The sequence below is a fragment of the Garra rufa genome, chromosome 21 (assembly GCF_049309525.1).
Source record: "Garra rufa chromosome 21, GarRuf1.0, whole genome shotgun sequence".
Classification (NCBI taxonomy): Eukaryota; Metazoa; Chordata; class Actinopteri; order Cypriniformes; family Cyprinidae; genus Garra; species Garra rufa.
The window spans coordinates 41,205,657-41,220,875 of record NC_133381.1 but is presented as its reverse complement, the minus strand read 5'-3'; the positions used below and the strand labels follow the sequence as shown (position 1 = coordinate 41,220,875).

General features: G+C 35.1%; 1 protein-coding gene across 2 annotated transcripts in view; it reads right to left on the bottom strand.

The window, feature by feature from the left end:
* The window catches only part of ttll5 (tubulin tyrosine ligase-like family, member 5), a 131,025-nt gene that overhangs the window by 40,913 nt on the left and 74,893 nt on the right, over positions 1-15,219 (bottom strand). The window contains exons 24-28 of one of the 2 annotated variants that reach the window (XM_073827600.1): positions 14,233-14,327; positions 14,022-14,143; positions 12,262-12,900; positions 10,191-10,378; positions 820-938 (exon numbers count right to left, since the gene is read on the bottom strand). In XM_073827600.1, coding sequence (XP_073683701.1) covers positions 820-938; positions 10,191-10,378; positions 12,262-12,900; positions 14,022-14,143; positions 14,233-14,327 — 1,163 coding nt within the window. The remainder of the gene's footprint in view (positions 1-819; positions 939-10,190; positions 10,379-12,261; positions 12,901-14,021; positions 14,144-14,232; positions 14,328-15,219) is intronic. The other variant, XM_073827601.1, reaches the window with a different exon arrangement.

Below are 15,219 nucleotides of genomic sequence, written 5' to 3'. Positions count from 1 at the left end.
TAGACTTTTATGCCAAAAATCATTAGGAAATTAAGTAAAGATCATGTTCCATGAAGATTTTTTGTAAAATACCTACTGTAAATATATCGAAATGTAATTTTTGATTAGTAATATGCATTGTTAAGAACCTAATCTGGACAACTTTAAAGGTGATTTTCTCAGTATTTTGATTTTTTTGCACCCTCAGATTCCTGATTTTCAAATAGATGTATCTCGGTCAAATATTGTCCTATCCTAACAAACTATGCATCAATAGAAAGCTTATTTACTGAGCTTTCATATGATGTAAAAATCTCAGTTTTGTAAAATTTTACCTTATGACTGGTTTTGTGGTCCAGGGTCACATATGGTGTGTAGTTTGTCATTTTTGCCAGTTATTGCACCAATATTGTATATGGAATATGAATATATATATCTTCAGGAAGTAATGAATACTGAAGAAAATTAATTATTGATTGTAAAAAAAAAAAAAAAAAACACTGCATAGTCTTCACTGAATTAAATATAGAATAAAATATATTCTTATTAAAGCTACAAAAGTTATTCAGCCAAGAACTGTAGTGGCTCAAATCATGCACCACTTACCTTTCATTGAACTCAGTATATAATTGATAAACTTTGCAACATTGACACTGTTGCTGAACTAAAACTGAAGCAACACTGAACTGAACTGAGCTGAATAATGACACTAATGTGAGACAAGACTGCTCTAAAACAAGTCATCGCACCTGAATTTACTGAGATTTGAGCAATACAACAGAAAGGGCCCAAAAGTCCAGACTGATCACAGCGTGCGTGTGCGAGTGCATGAACGCTTACCCAGAGTTCCCACCGGTCGTGTCTGTATGCACCGCTCTCACAGGCCCATTCCGGACCCCAGGACTCAGCGTGAGACCCCCTCTGCTGAACAACCCATTGGCCAGATTTAGATTTGTCAGCTGTGGGGATGAAAATCAATCAGTAATTCACAAAATAATGTTTAACATTAACACAAATAATAAATAAAATAAATAAAAACACAAATAGACTCAAATTTATTTTACATTTAGCCTAGGTCTGTATAATTTAATGCATTTTGCTATCTGAAGTTTTTTAGATATAAAACCTGAAAATTGTACATTTGTAAATTCCAGACTTAGAAGACTAATTTAGAGAAAAAAAAATGAATGCACTTTTTTTTTTCTGGTCATGCTCCGCTCTAAATTGTCTGGAAATAGTTTTTTTTTTTTTTTTTTTTTTTAGGCAAATGAATGGACTACAATTAATTTTGCATGTAGATCTACATTTATTCAGTTGGTTTTGCTATCAGTTACATGTCTTCCAGTGAATGGTTCTTGAGCAGAATAAGCTTAACCCTCTGGTATTGTTCATTCGGGAGTCGCACTCGTGTTGTTCACAGTCAAAAGTGACCGAACACCTGATTTTTTATTTATTTACAGTTAAATCAATGTAATATATTTTTGTTCCATCATTTTTTATTTTGTATTTGAGAAAATATAATGGTACCAATTAACATTTATGCAATATATTTTTTTCTTTTCAAAATAATACAAAAAAAAAAGAAAAGATTTTTCAACTATGGCAGTATTTCATGTAAAAATAGAGACAATGCCTTTAAAATTCATTTTTTGTGCCAACAGGTTGGAGTAAAAAAAGAAAAACATCTGCAATTTCATGATTTAGCCTAAAAAAGCTCTATATAAAAAGCTTATATAATTTCCAGTTCTTTTTCAGACATAAAGATATCCATTTAGACATTCTCAAAGACAACATTTTGTGTAGGTTTATATATTTCTTGTTTGAAATGTTGGTTTGAAATGTCAGTTTTTGCATTAATTTTACTACAGTGAAACCTGAACACAGACATTTTTTACACATACCAATAATTAAACAAAAATGTAACAGAAATGAACAGGAATGCTTTATCAGAGGTTAATCAATCTGATTTCAACCTCTCTTCAACCTGAGTCTTCTGGCTTAATTGTGCCATATTGTTGCAGCCACACAAGTTCATTTGTGTGCATAATAGTGTATTGTGTAAGCGTGTGTGTGTCTGTTTTGCACTCTTGATGTTTTAATGTGTAACACCTTCCTTGGTGTCTGTGTTTTTACTGCATTTTTGGCTGATTTATTGATTTTATTTCATGCATTTGCAAAAACATGCTTTGTGTAACAGTCACACTAGATCAAGTATGTGTGTCTGTGGGTGGAGTGCGTCTATTTTGATATTTTAGAGTGTCACCCCTTCATTGCTGTGCACTCTTTTTTTGCATTGTGAATAATTTGTGGATTGTACCCACAATTTTTTTTTCCGTATGTTTGCATATTTCCCATTAATTTCCAATGGTGGTCATTTTTGAGTGTCACAATTTTTTTATGACCATTTAGCCTTTTTGAATTAAGTCCACATTTTTGTTTGTGGTCACATAGCGACTGCCAATTTCACAGAGTTTCATACCATTTTGATGAAGTAGCAATTTTAAAAAATTCAAAACAATACCAGAGGGTTAAAGTGGACCAGGCTTTATTTAAAATTCAGTGCAGATCCAAACTGACCTAAAACCCGACTGCCCTAGAAAAAGCCTGACCTGCTCATGAAAGGCATCTCTGCACTCATGTGTTTGTTTAAGTGGCAGGTGGATGGTGTGCCGTGCTCTGGTCAGGCCGGGCGAACGGGAAATGTCAAGCATTCCTCAGAGGCAGGTGTTTAAATGAATGCAAGACCTCACTGAAGAAGTTCACTTTGAAACATTGCAGATTTTAGCTTATGATCTGCCCTCCTGTCAGCAGATGTGAATCCCTCAATGCTAAACGCCACATTATCTGGACATGTTTTTTGAGCTCTCAGGATGAAGACTCACTGCGGAGTGTTTCATTCATCTTCCAGAAAAACTGCTGAGCTTGTGGTTTTTTTGGGGAACTCTCGCTGTAACCCAATCCTTCATTTTCCACCTGGCATTTTCGTGAATAGAGTACAAATGGTGTTGCAATATGTTTTTGTACTGCATACATTCCAGCAAGGGCAAAAAACACCATGTTCCTTTTGGAGAGAGGATGATTAAAGGCTCAATATTTGGACTTGGATTTATTTTGACACTTATCAGTGTGGATGAAAATGATTTTTCCATTTGTACTCGTTCTATTTGGACTATCCTGTCTCTATGGCTCTGTAGTCATGTTGAGTGTTGATGTATTTTGCATTTGATGTTATATCGCTTGTTTTGGTGATTTTCATAGTTAACTCTTCTAGTCAACTTTTCTATTATTAATATCCACACATTACATTTGACATTTCTAAGCATTTGAAGCAGGGCTGCACAATTCATTGAAATAAAAATGAAACAGAACATGGTTTATTGTGATTATCAAATCACAAGGGCTGAGATTTAATTCATGCAATTTAAACAAATATATGCATAAAGTGAAATGCAACACTGTGTTTATTTAGACATGAGCAGCTCATGATCTGGTATTTTTAGTGTTTCAAAGCAACTCACTTTACAAAAATAAGCGCCATCTCTGTTTCTGGGTCTGGGTCACTTTAACATGCATATGGAAACAAAACTAGAAAACGAGAATCGCTTATTAACAAAATAAGAGCTTAGGACTCCCTGCGGTTTTCTGCCAATATAAAAGCGTGATGGTGTGTTTTACATAATTATTACATTTTATAAATATATTTTTTAAATTTACAGTGAAATATTGCAATAATAATATTTCTTGTTTTGTTTAGATTTTATGTTTTTAATTTTATATATAAAAAACTCTATTTGTTTTCTAACTGCTTGTTTTCTTAAAAAGAAAGGCCTCTAACACTAGCCTTCTTTATTCTTTTTCTATTCTATCTATTTGTCTTTTTTATTTATTATATAATTAACAAAAAACAACAACAAAAACCTTGCTATGTGTACTGCGTTAGGCTAACAGACTTGTCAAAGCACTTGAATATTTTTTTTTTATTACTTCTATTGTCCTTATTTGTGACTAAGCATCTGCTAAATGACAAAATGCAAATGTAAATTTTATTTAGAAATAATATTCATTTTAGAAAACATGAATCAACAACAATAAATCACAATTTTATCAGAAAAATTGCACTTCGATAATCATGCAGCCCTGTTTTTAAGGCATATTTTGGCATATGCACGTCTCCTCACCTCAAGTTGTCTAAAATAGGCTAAAAGGAATTCTAATGTCTAATGTTCCAGTAAAACTGTGACGTTACTCTGTTAATAATGATTAGTGTGCATGGTGAATGAATTATTTGATTCTCTCACTCTCCCGGACAGAAGGAACAGCAGCAGAAAGGGCTGAACGAGCCTGAAGCAGTGTGAATATTGCAGTGTTGAACTGAATCTATATTTGGAGCTAAATGGTGCGAGGTGAACAAAAATGTTATGTTGGGTTATGATGAGGGTTTGTGCTAATGATCCGTGCCGAGGCTGAAAAGTTCTTTATGAAAGCCTACATGTGGGCCACGAGAGACGAAACCACCAGAGACCATATGTTCCTTCTATAATTTAATGCGTTTCCCTCTATAATTATTGCTACTGTCAATTTCTTGTACCTTCGAATTGAAAGTACTCATTATAACGTGAGAGTGATGCAATTTTCAACCTGCTCTTCTCAACAGAACAAAACAGTCTGAAGGCTACAATTGCTATATTTTCACTCATTTGAGCAGTAATTACTTGAACGAGGTGTTTAAGATGGCCGCCGGTAAAGCCAGATTTCCGAGGCAAAGAATGCAGGTTAAAAATGCCAACCTCCTTGGCGGATCATTAAACTATTCCCACAAAATCACATCTAAATCAGGAAACGTTATTGCCAATTAGCAGAATGTTCCACTGGCTTTAAAATTACAATTGCAAAACAATATAAACCCCAGTCAGTGAACGGGACCGTCCTTCATGCAAACAGGAGGTTGTTAGCATCTACACACTGAATTCATACTGTAATCTATTTTTATGAAGCGTCATGTTGTTCCAGACATTGGATTTTGCCAGAAAACACAATTTCAGTTCGCTGGTGTATTTGTTAAAGCGATTAAGCTCTAGACTGAGAGGGAAAGTCGTGACATGAGTGAACTCACAGTAAACTAAAGTAAACACCTTCTAGAGTTACAGCGTTCAGTAACACGAGCGTCAGGGAATCTGTGTGGTCCGGTCTCATCTCAAAGACCCAGAGAAACGCTGCAGGTATTCGGCAAAGAAAGGGGGGCATGAACTGATCTCACCCCTGCACTTGGTGCCAATTTGTAACATTCTTTTATTTATAAGAATCAATTACTTGGAGGGAAAACGGGCTGCTTGTTAAATCTCAACAGAAAACGCCTCCCCTGTGGAGCGTCTGATAATGAGACCACACAGAGAGCGCGTATCCTGCTCCTTACAGCCTCCGGATCCTCCCGCAACACATCAGACACACTCCAGCTTCAGCTGCTGTCTGCTCCGGCGGATTGGATCCACAGACCGTTCCCAGAGTCAAAGTTTTGCTTAAAAGTTTTTACTTAAAATTTAACAGCACAGTCCAAATTTCTGGAGCACCTTCTAATCAATAATCAAAAAATCGGATCAAAAGCTAGCCTTCCTATTACGAGGTGATAACTGACTCCTTAAAGGAGAAGCTCACTTCCAGAATAAAAAATTACAGATAATGTACTCAGCCCCCATGAACATCCAAGATGTTCATGACTTTTATTCTTCAGTCGCAAAGAAATTATGTTTTTTGAGGAAAACATTTCAGGATTTAAAAAAAAAATACCATTTAAATACTTTTTAAGCTCAAATGCTCGTCTTGTCTTGCTCTTCCTGAACTCTGTGTATTCTGGGTTAAGACGGTTAGGGTATGTTGAAAAACAGTCAAAATTTCAGGAGCACCTTCTAATTAATAATCAAAAGATCTGATCAAAAATGTGCCTTCCGATTACGAGGGGATAATTGAGTGCTTAAAGGGGAAGTTCACGTCCAGACCTAAAAATTACAGATAATGTACTCAGCCCCCATGAACATCCAAGAGGTTCCTGTCTTTCTTTCTTCAGTCGCAAAGAAATTATGTTTTTTGAGGAAAACATTTTAGGATTTATATACATGTAATGGACTTCTATGGTTTAAATACGGCTTCAAACGTTCCTAAGTGTGGTTGTAAATGATCTCAGCTGAGGAAGAAGGGTCTTATCTACACTGTAAACAAAATCTGTAGAAATTACAGTATTACTGGCAGCTGGTTGCCAGTAACTTACTGTAGATTTAAATTTATGCTATTTACTGGCAACAGTTTGTTCTGAGTTAATTGAACATTAAACATTAACAAGTCTTTATCTTTACAGAATAAAACTAAAATAACAGCCTCATGCAAAGCATTCTGGGAACCAAAATCTGAAGGAAAAAAACAGAAAAAGGTTGATGAAGGTTTCTGGTTCCCAGAATGCTTTGCAGTAGGTTGTTATTTTATAGTTTTATTCTGTAAAGACAAAGACTTGTTAATGTTTAATGTTCATTTAACTTTGAACAAACTGTTGCCAGTAAATAACATAAATTAAAAATCTACAGTAAGTTACTGGCAACCAGCTGCAGAATTACAGCAAATTTTTTACAGTGTAGCGAAACGATTGGTTATTTTCGTACAAAAAATACCATTTAAATACCTTTTAACCTCAAACACTCATCTTGTCTTGCTCTCCCTGAACTCTGTGTATTCTGGGTTATTATTATTTTATTTATTTAAATAATTTCAAAATAATCCTACATCGCTACAGAAGTACCGACCAAGGTAAAAAGAAGGTAAAAAAAGCGATGTGGGATGATTTTTTACGACTGAAGAAAGAAAGACAGGAATATCTTGGATGACAAGGGGGTGAGTACATTCTGTCATTTTTTTGTTGTGGAAGTGAACTTCTCCTTTAAAGTGATTTACAGGGGAATTTTGTTTTTACCTTTTTAATGGCATTAAAAGTATGTCATCTTTTTAAATGTATATTTTTTAAAGCTTTTTAAAAGTTCTAATTAAAACATCAAATTAAGAACAAGTAGAACAGGAATAAGTTACCAATTAAATGAAATCAGTATTAACAAAACTAATTTGTACTACAAAGGTGGCACAGAAGAACACAAAAGTGGCTTGTAGGTGTATTTTCATATGTTTAATGAGGCTCAGAGGTGGCATGAGTGCAATCAAATTCATAAATTCATGTTGAGATGAATGTTTTAAATTTACAAGTTTGAATACAGAAATATTAAATGATTGATATAGCTGAAAAAATACTTTAAAAATGAAACTAAATCCGCCAGTAGGTGGCAGGAAGTCACTGATTTAATTACTGAATCATTCATTCAATTGATTTGTTCAAATGGCTGATTCATTCAGGAATAAAGCAAGTGACTGTCTTAATGAATGGGAAATTTAATCATAGACTCACTAGATTCTTTTTAAAAAGCACGTTTATTTATAAACAAAATCCCCGTGTTGAATGGAGATGCGCAGCGGCTCAGCTGTGACTTGTTTCAAACTATTTTTGCCACAAAATAGAGCAAAATCTGACAATAGCGTTATAGTCAGACAATAACTCAATGCGAAACGTTCCGCGGGTGGGTTAACTGTTGTATTAAATCAATATCTCATTTACAAACTCCCTTAAAAATCATTAAAATCAAAAATAAAAGCTGTCAATCATCTTAGTTCATCACAATCTCACAAAGTTCCATTATAATCAACGAAGCTCTCTAAATTGCACAATTAATCTCTTATTTACACTCTCTCTCTCTATACTTTGCCTTATGAAAGTATTCATGAGATATGTCCATGATCCATTCCTAAACATATATACATATATATATATATATATATATATATATATATATATATATTAAATATATATTTATGTCATATATTTATGTCAATGATATAAATAAACAGTCTTGTACCTTTGTCTTGGGATTTTCAGATTTTTTAATATGTTTTTGCTTCAAATCAAAGTTATGTCATGTTGTGTTTCGCCTGGTTTGGTTTTTCATGGCTTATTAACATAGACATTTAAATAAAAAACTAATGGAAAGAAGTGAATGAAGATACTTCCAGAAAGCCTAGTCATTGTTCTGCTCTATGAACAATCATCCAACTGTTAAGTTTAACTAAAAACTTACCCTAATAAATCTCTTAAGATGATTCCCTGATCCTGTGTTCAATACATTTTTTATGTTTTTGAAAGAAATCTCTTCTGCTCACCAAGGCTGCATTTATTGCAATAATATTGTGAAATATTATTACAATTTAAAATATCTGCTTTCTATTTGAATATATTGTACAATGTGATTTATTGCTGTGATCAAAGCTGAGTTTTCAGCATCATTACTAAAGACTTTAGTGTCACATGATCCTTCACAAATAATGCCAAAATTCTAACATATTCGATTATAATCAATGTTAAAAACAGTTGTGTTTCCCAATATTTTTGTGGAAACTGTCATACATTATATACATATTTTTCAGGATTATTTGATGAATAGAGAGTTTAATAAAAAAGCATTTATTAGAAAAACAAACCTTTTGTAATGATTTAAAAGTCTTTACTGTGACTTTCGATTAGAGCTGAGCAATATATCTAAATATCGCAATATGTATATCGCTACATCTTGCAATATTTGGGGCCATGAACAAAAGACAAAGAGAAAATCACTAACTGCTCTTGCATAAATAACTTTTGTAGTTTAAATTAGAATCGGTGCATATTGAATTCATTGAATGAAGACTAAACAGTGTTCTATTTTTCCTTTTTAATATTCAGCTCCTAAACTGATGTTAAAAATGACAATTTTATGAAATGCTAAATTAAAACACTAACATTCACTTTAAAAAGGGGTGCTTTCTTCTTACAAAAAGTAAAACATGTATGCTAGTTATATTAGAATCAGAATCAGAATCAGAATGAGGTTTATTTGCCAAGGGTGTGCAAACACAAGGAATTTGTTGTGGTTTTACAGGAGCTCTTGATACATATATAAATATAAATAACTATATATATATATATATATATATATATATAGTGCCTTGCGAAATTATTCATAAACTACTTTAAATTACTTTTTTAACATTTAAGCAAATTTATTAAAAATAAAAAAATAAAAAGATCCCGTTGCATAAGTATTCATACCCTTTCCTGGGACACTGGAAATTTAGCTCAGGAGCATTCATATTGCTTCTAGATGTTACTACACTTGGAGTGGAGTTAAACTGTGGCAAATTCATTTGAATGAGTCTGATTTAGAAACACACACCTCTCAGAAAAGGTCTAACAGCTGAAAATGCATATTAGAGCAAAAACCAAGTCCTGAGGTCGAGATAACTGCCTGTAGAGCTCAGTGACAGACTTGTGTTAAGGCGATGATCTAGGGAAGAGTTCAGAAACAAATCTGCTGCATTGAAGGTTGACAGAAGCATTCTCCATAATGGAAGACGATTGGAACAACTAGGACTCTAGAAAATGTCTGCCAGCCCCCATCCAAGCTGACAGAGATGGAGAGGTGAAAAGGTGAGGCAAAGAATGGCAGATAATTGCCAAATGCAGATGTGCAAAGATGCTCACATCAGACCCAAAAAGACTTGAGGCTGTAAAGGTGCTTCAACTATGTACTGAGTTAAGGGTGTGAATACTTACGCAATCTACTTAGTTTTATTTTTAATAAATTTGTAAAATTTGCAAATCTGGGTTTTGCTTTGTCATTATTATGGTGTATGGAGTGTAAACTGATGTGGGGAAAAACTAATTTAAAGCAGTTTAACATAATGCTGCAACAAAACAAAATGTGACAAAAAAAATGAAGGGGTATGAATAATTTTGCAAGGCACTGTATATATATATATCACAGCCCTACTTTTGATTGATTTGATCCTTGATGAATAAAAGTATTAATTTATTAAAAAAAAAAACCTGAATGACCCCAAGCTTTTGAACAAATATTATATTAGTCCAATATTATTGTATATTTTTGTCACAACATGTGAAAACTTTAATCTATACTGTCACGTTTGATCAATTTAATTTGTCCTTGCTAAATAAAAGTTTTATTTCTTTAAAATATTTCTTTACTGACCCCAATTGGTTACATTTATAGCTCAGACACTCCAAACGCAGTGTATTCAGGCTGAAACAGAGCAGAGCTGAACATGTATTTCTTGTGTAAATCATAACTCACATGCTGTGTGAGGAGGCTGATGTGACTGGACGTGCTGTACTGCCGAGCCGCTTGTTTCTCCACTAGTTTGCGCAGAGCAGATACGATGGCCTGCTGATTGGACTGAGCCTGGGCCGACAGCGAGTCCGTCTCCTTCAGCAAACCAGCAGAGCCAGGTCTGGACTTACTCAGACTGGGCTTCTGACTGACTGTGGGACACAACAGAGATAAAATGTAAATCAAACAAAGAGGCTGATTTGCAAAGTAGAAATTATTGATAAAAGGGGTCATATGATGTGGTTTCTTATTTTCCTTTGTCTTTGGAGTGTTACAAGCTGTTTGTGCATAGATAAAATCTGTAAACTGCCCTCCAAAGGCAAAGTGCAGTAACTGCGCGAACACTGAAACTGAGAAAAATGCCTTTAAAGTTTTTACAACAGCTAGTCAATCATGCTGACACTAAAACTGTTTCTCTAAAACGGGACAAAACTGAACCAGGAGACTTTGCCACAAGACAAAACAGTTGTCACAAAGTCCATTTTAAGCTTTAAATAAATTTTAACCAAATGTGTAGTTACTGCGCTTTGCCTTTGGAGAGCAGTAAAGTTGTAAAGCTTAAAGTCTCGTCACATCGAGAAACGGCATGGTAAGGGGCATAACATTTCTGTCACACGCTTGAGGTATTCGGCCAATCACAACGCACCGGATAGCTGGCCAATCAGAGAACACCTCAGTTTCCATCAACGATGAGTTTTGTAAAAATCAAAGCGTTTCAAAAAGCCGGGGCAAGGAGGGGTAACAATAATGTACAGTATGTGGAAAACAATATGTTTTTTGAACTTCAAACTACATAAACACATTGTATAACAATGAATACACCAAATAACGCTCTTTTTAGCAACATCATATGCCCCCTTTAAAATCATCCACAGGTACACATTAGGTTGAGGAGAAGATTATTAGTGAACATTGACTTTTTGAGTGTTTAGACCAGGGGTGTCCAAACTATTGTATAAAAACTAATGTATAAAAAATTATACAAATCTGCAGAGGTGGAAAGTTGGCCAAAAATGGCTAATTTGATGCAATATCAGTAAAATCCAATAGATGGCACTGTAGCCTGTAGTGCGGTATATAACGTCTGATTTACACTGTCGCAGCACTCCGAACGCGGCAAACCCGTTTCAACCCGGGTCACCATGCTGCTTCGCTAAAGATAGGCGCCTAGTCTAGATTTTCACAAATCATGCACATTCGGACTGGTGACGAATGAGAAAGGCTGGGCATTTATTGGATGTTTACAGTTAATTGGTGTTTTGTACTTAAATTTTTGTTCCTTTTTCTGTTATGAACACTGTTTTTTTAGTTTTTTCTCCCTGGAAAAAAAATAAAAATCTTTTGTCATTTCGCTTATCTAGTAAATGCATCTTAATTTTTTAGATATTTTTGACTAGAAACAAGACAAATATGTGACCCTGGACCACAAAACCAATCTTAAGTCGCTGGGGTATATTTGTAGCAATAGCCAAAAATACATTGTATGGGTCAAAATTATTGATTTTTCTTTTATGCCAAAAATCATTAGGAAATTAAGTAAAGATCATGTTCCATGAAGATTTTTTGTAAAATTCCTACTATAAATATATCAAAATGTAATTTTTGATTAGTAATATGCATTGTTAAGAATTTAATTTGGACAACTTTAAAGGTGATTTTCTCAGTATTTAGATTTTTTTGCACCCTCAGATTCCAGATTTTCAAATAGATGTATCTCGGCCAAATATTGTCCTGTCCTAACAAACCATACATCAATAGAAAGCTTATTTATTGAGCTTTCATATGATGTATACATCTCAGTTTTGTAAAATTTAAACTTATGACTGGTTTTGTGGTCCAGGGTCACATATATTATAGGATAAGCCATTTTTTGCAGTGTACAGTAGTAAATGAGTGTCAATTTGGAGTTAAAAACTAAAATATAAAGCTTTGCTTGTCATAAACTATTTTTGCGGCCCCTCACTAAATGTGGAAAACTTGTGGACCTCGAGTCAAAAAGTTTGCCCACCCCTGGTTTAGACTTTAGTCAGATTACCGTGTCCTGCGGAGGACGCCCGCGATGCTCTCTGGAGGGAGATGTGCGCAGCTCTAGGGACGAAGGTGTTCACAAAGTTTGGATGGATCTGTTGAGACATGTCTTGGGCAAGTGTTGGTGCAGTGGCTTTCTTGCGTGCAGAGGCCCACGTGACACACACAGACGGCGGTGTGAGGCTGGTCGAGCTGTTGGCCAGTGGATGCGGTGGCGGCTGGACGTAAGGCGGCGGGAGGCAGTGCTGTAAGACGACGTGTTCACACTCTAGAGCTGCAGCTAACGGCTGATCGCCGCCCATTTTTGACAGAGTGTTCTTGTTTCTGACAGCAGCAGCCTGAGTCTTGCTTGTCCTATCTTGTGTCACTCTTGATTCAGTCTCTGCGGCAGTCGAAGCATTCGGTGGCACTTGAATAACGCTGCAGTCTCCGCTTTGGCTTTTGCTTCGAATGTGTCCATTTTGCAATGAGTTGCTTTTGGTTTTGTTACCGTGTTTAGGTGCACTAGAGTTTTCTGTGCTTTTGGCTAAATTACTTTGGCTCTGGTCTCCCATTGGAGCTGCAGTATGGTCTGTGTTTTGGGTCTTGCTGATTGCATTTGTGTGGTTCAAACCATCAGAGGCGTCCATGTTGATACACGCACCTGCTTCATGAAAGAGAAAGTACATGAGCGTGTTATTATCAGTCAATTATTACATCCTGAACGACAAAAATCACTCACACACCTGGAGAGTGTGTAAGACGCAAAGGAAAATCGTTCACATTTTTAAAATAAAACAAAATTTACAGAATTAAAAAATTTACTTTTAAATAAAAAGATGCAAAAAGATATGTGACCCTGGACCACAAAACCAGTCTTAAGTCGCTGGGGTATGTTTGTAGCAATAGCCAAAAATACATTGTATGGGTCAAAATTATTGATTTTTCTTTTATGTCAAAAATCATTAGGAAATTAAGTAAAGATCATGTTCCATGAAGATTTTTTGTAAAATTCCTACTGTAAACCTATCAAAATGTAATTTTTGATTAGTAATATGCATTGCTAAGAACTTAATTTGGACAACTTTAAAGGTGATTTTCTCAGTATTTTGATTTTTTGCACCCTTAGATTTCAGATTTTCAAATAGATGTATCTCGGCCAAATATTGTCCTATCCTAACAAACCATACATCAATAGAAAGCTTATTTATTGAGCTTTCATATGATGTATATTTCTCAGTTTTGTAAAATGTAACCTTATGACTGGTTTTGTGGTCCAGGGTCACATATATTTCACAGTCATGACTAGCTGTACACTGGCTTTTTCTTGGGATCAGTGAGACGTAATGTTTTTAAAGAAGTCTCTTACACTCAAATATTTTTTTTTATAGGAAAACATTTAAATTATAGGATAGTTTACCCAAATTTACTTGTATTCTTCCAAACCTCTAAGACTTTGGTTAAGCTTCAAAACACAAATTAAGATGTTTGTTATGAAACCTAAGAGGTTTCTGTGCCTCCACCAAAAGTCCATAACCAAAACGAAAAAGAAGTTCATAAAAACTTAATATCTTAATTTGCGTTTTGAGAGTTAGCCAAAGTCTTATGGGTTTGGAAATGAAATAAAGGAGAGTAAACGATGACAGAATTGACATTTTTAGGTATACTGTTCCTTTAAGAGCACCATCTGTTATTGAAACACGCTTTTATGACGTGTATTGTGTCATATTTCACGCACGGCTGATGAGATGGCATGTGCCATATAAAACATGAGGAAATGTCACTCACTCTCTGTGTTCTCATCGCTGTTCGTCTTGACTCTGCTGCCGCCACACTTGGTGCCCAGAAACACGCTGGCAGACTTATTCTTCTGCGTGTAGAATGTAAGGACTTCCTCCAAGTCACTTTCACTAGAAATACAAGCAAAAACTGCCATTGAAAACCATTGCCATTGCATCTGTCCCAGTAAAGTGATGTGCTCTAGATGCATCACACCAACCTCGCCTCCAGAATGAACTCTTGAAAAACATTGGAGTTGATGCATTGATCCTCATCTGGAATCTTGTCCAAACTCTGCACCATTTGCTTGGTTTCCTGAGGGTTATTAAACAAAGTTGACTTAAAGAGGTCATGCATTGCATTTGTTTGACTTTATAATGTTCCCCGAGGTCCACTTTTAATGTTACAAACATGTCATCATTTGGAAATAACTGGTCATTTTCTATCCTGTTTTTTGGCACTCTGATTTCAACTCTCAGTTTCAGGGTCATGTTGTCTTGATGTTTTAAGTATAACTGGTTGCACAGTTATAAAGTCAAAGTAAACAGTGCAACATATATATGTACAATACAGCATCAAATACATACAATATAATGTGAACACTTGGCCACATTTCTTTATTAAGGTGTTTTATTACCATTCAGAACACCTGACAGTTGCTTCAGAGACAGTCAGAGGTAATCGTCTTCTCACTTGCCAAAACTGCCCACAGTGGTTTGATAATATTTAAGTCAGGTCATTTGTCTGGTCAGGGAAGATGTTAAAGTTCATATTGGTGCTCCAGTGGTCCAGTTTTTATTAGCATTACACCATCTTTTCCACATTCTAGCATTGGTGTCTGTGCTTAAAGTCTGAATAATTGCAGCTCTCGCATGGAGGTTGGTTTTGTGAAGTTTTCTGTGGTCAGTTTTTGTGGAAACAGGCTCTCCAAGGTGAATATTTCATGAATATTGAAATCCCTGTTAATCCCTGTCATTCACTTTCAGTTTTCGACCACTATTCTTCTTCACTGACAAACCAATCAGAAAGGAGAGTAAAGCCGGTAGACTTGAACTTTATAAAATGGTGTGTATTGACGTCGTTCCGCAGTTAAAACGATACCTTCTGATGTTCATTTATGTTTATTTCATGCTATAGCTAGTAAAGAGGAAGAGATGATTGGATTCAACATGCCGCTTGAACTGAGGCGCTACAGCAATTTGTCACA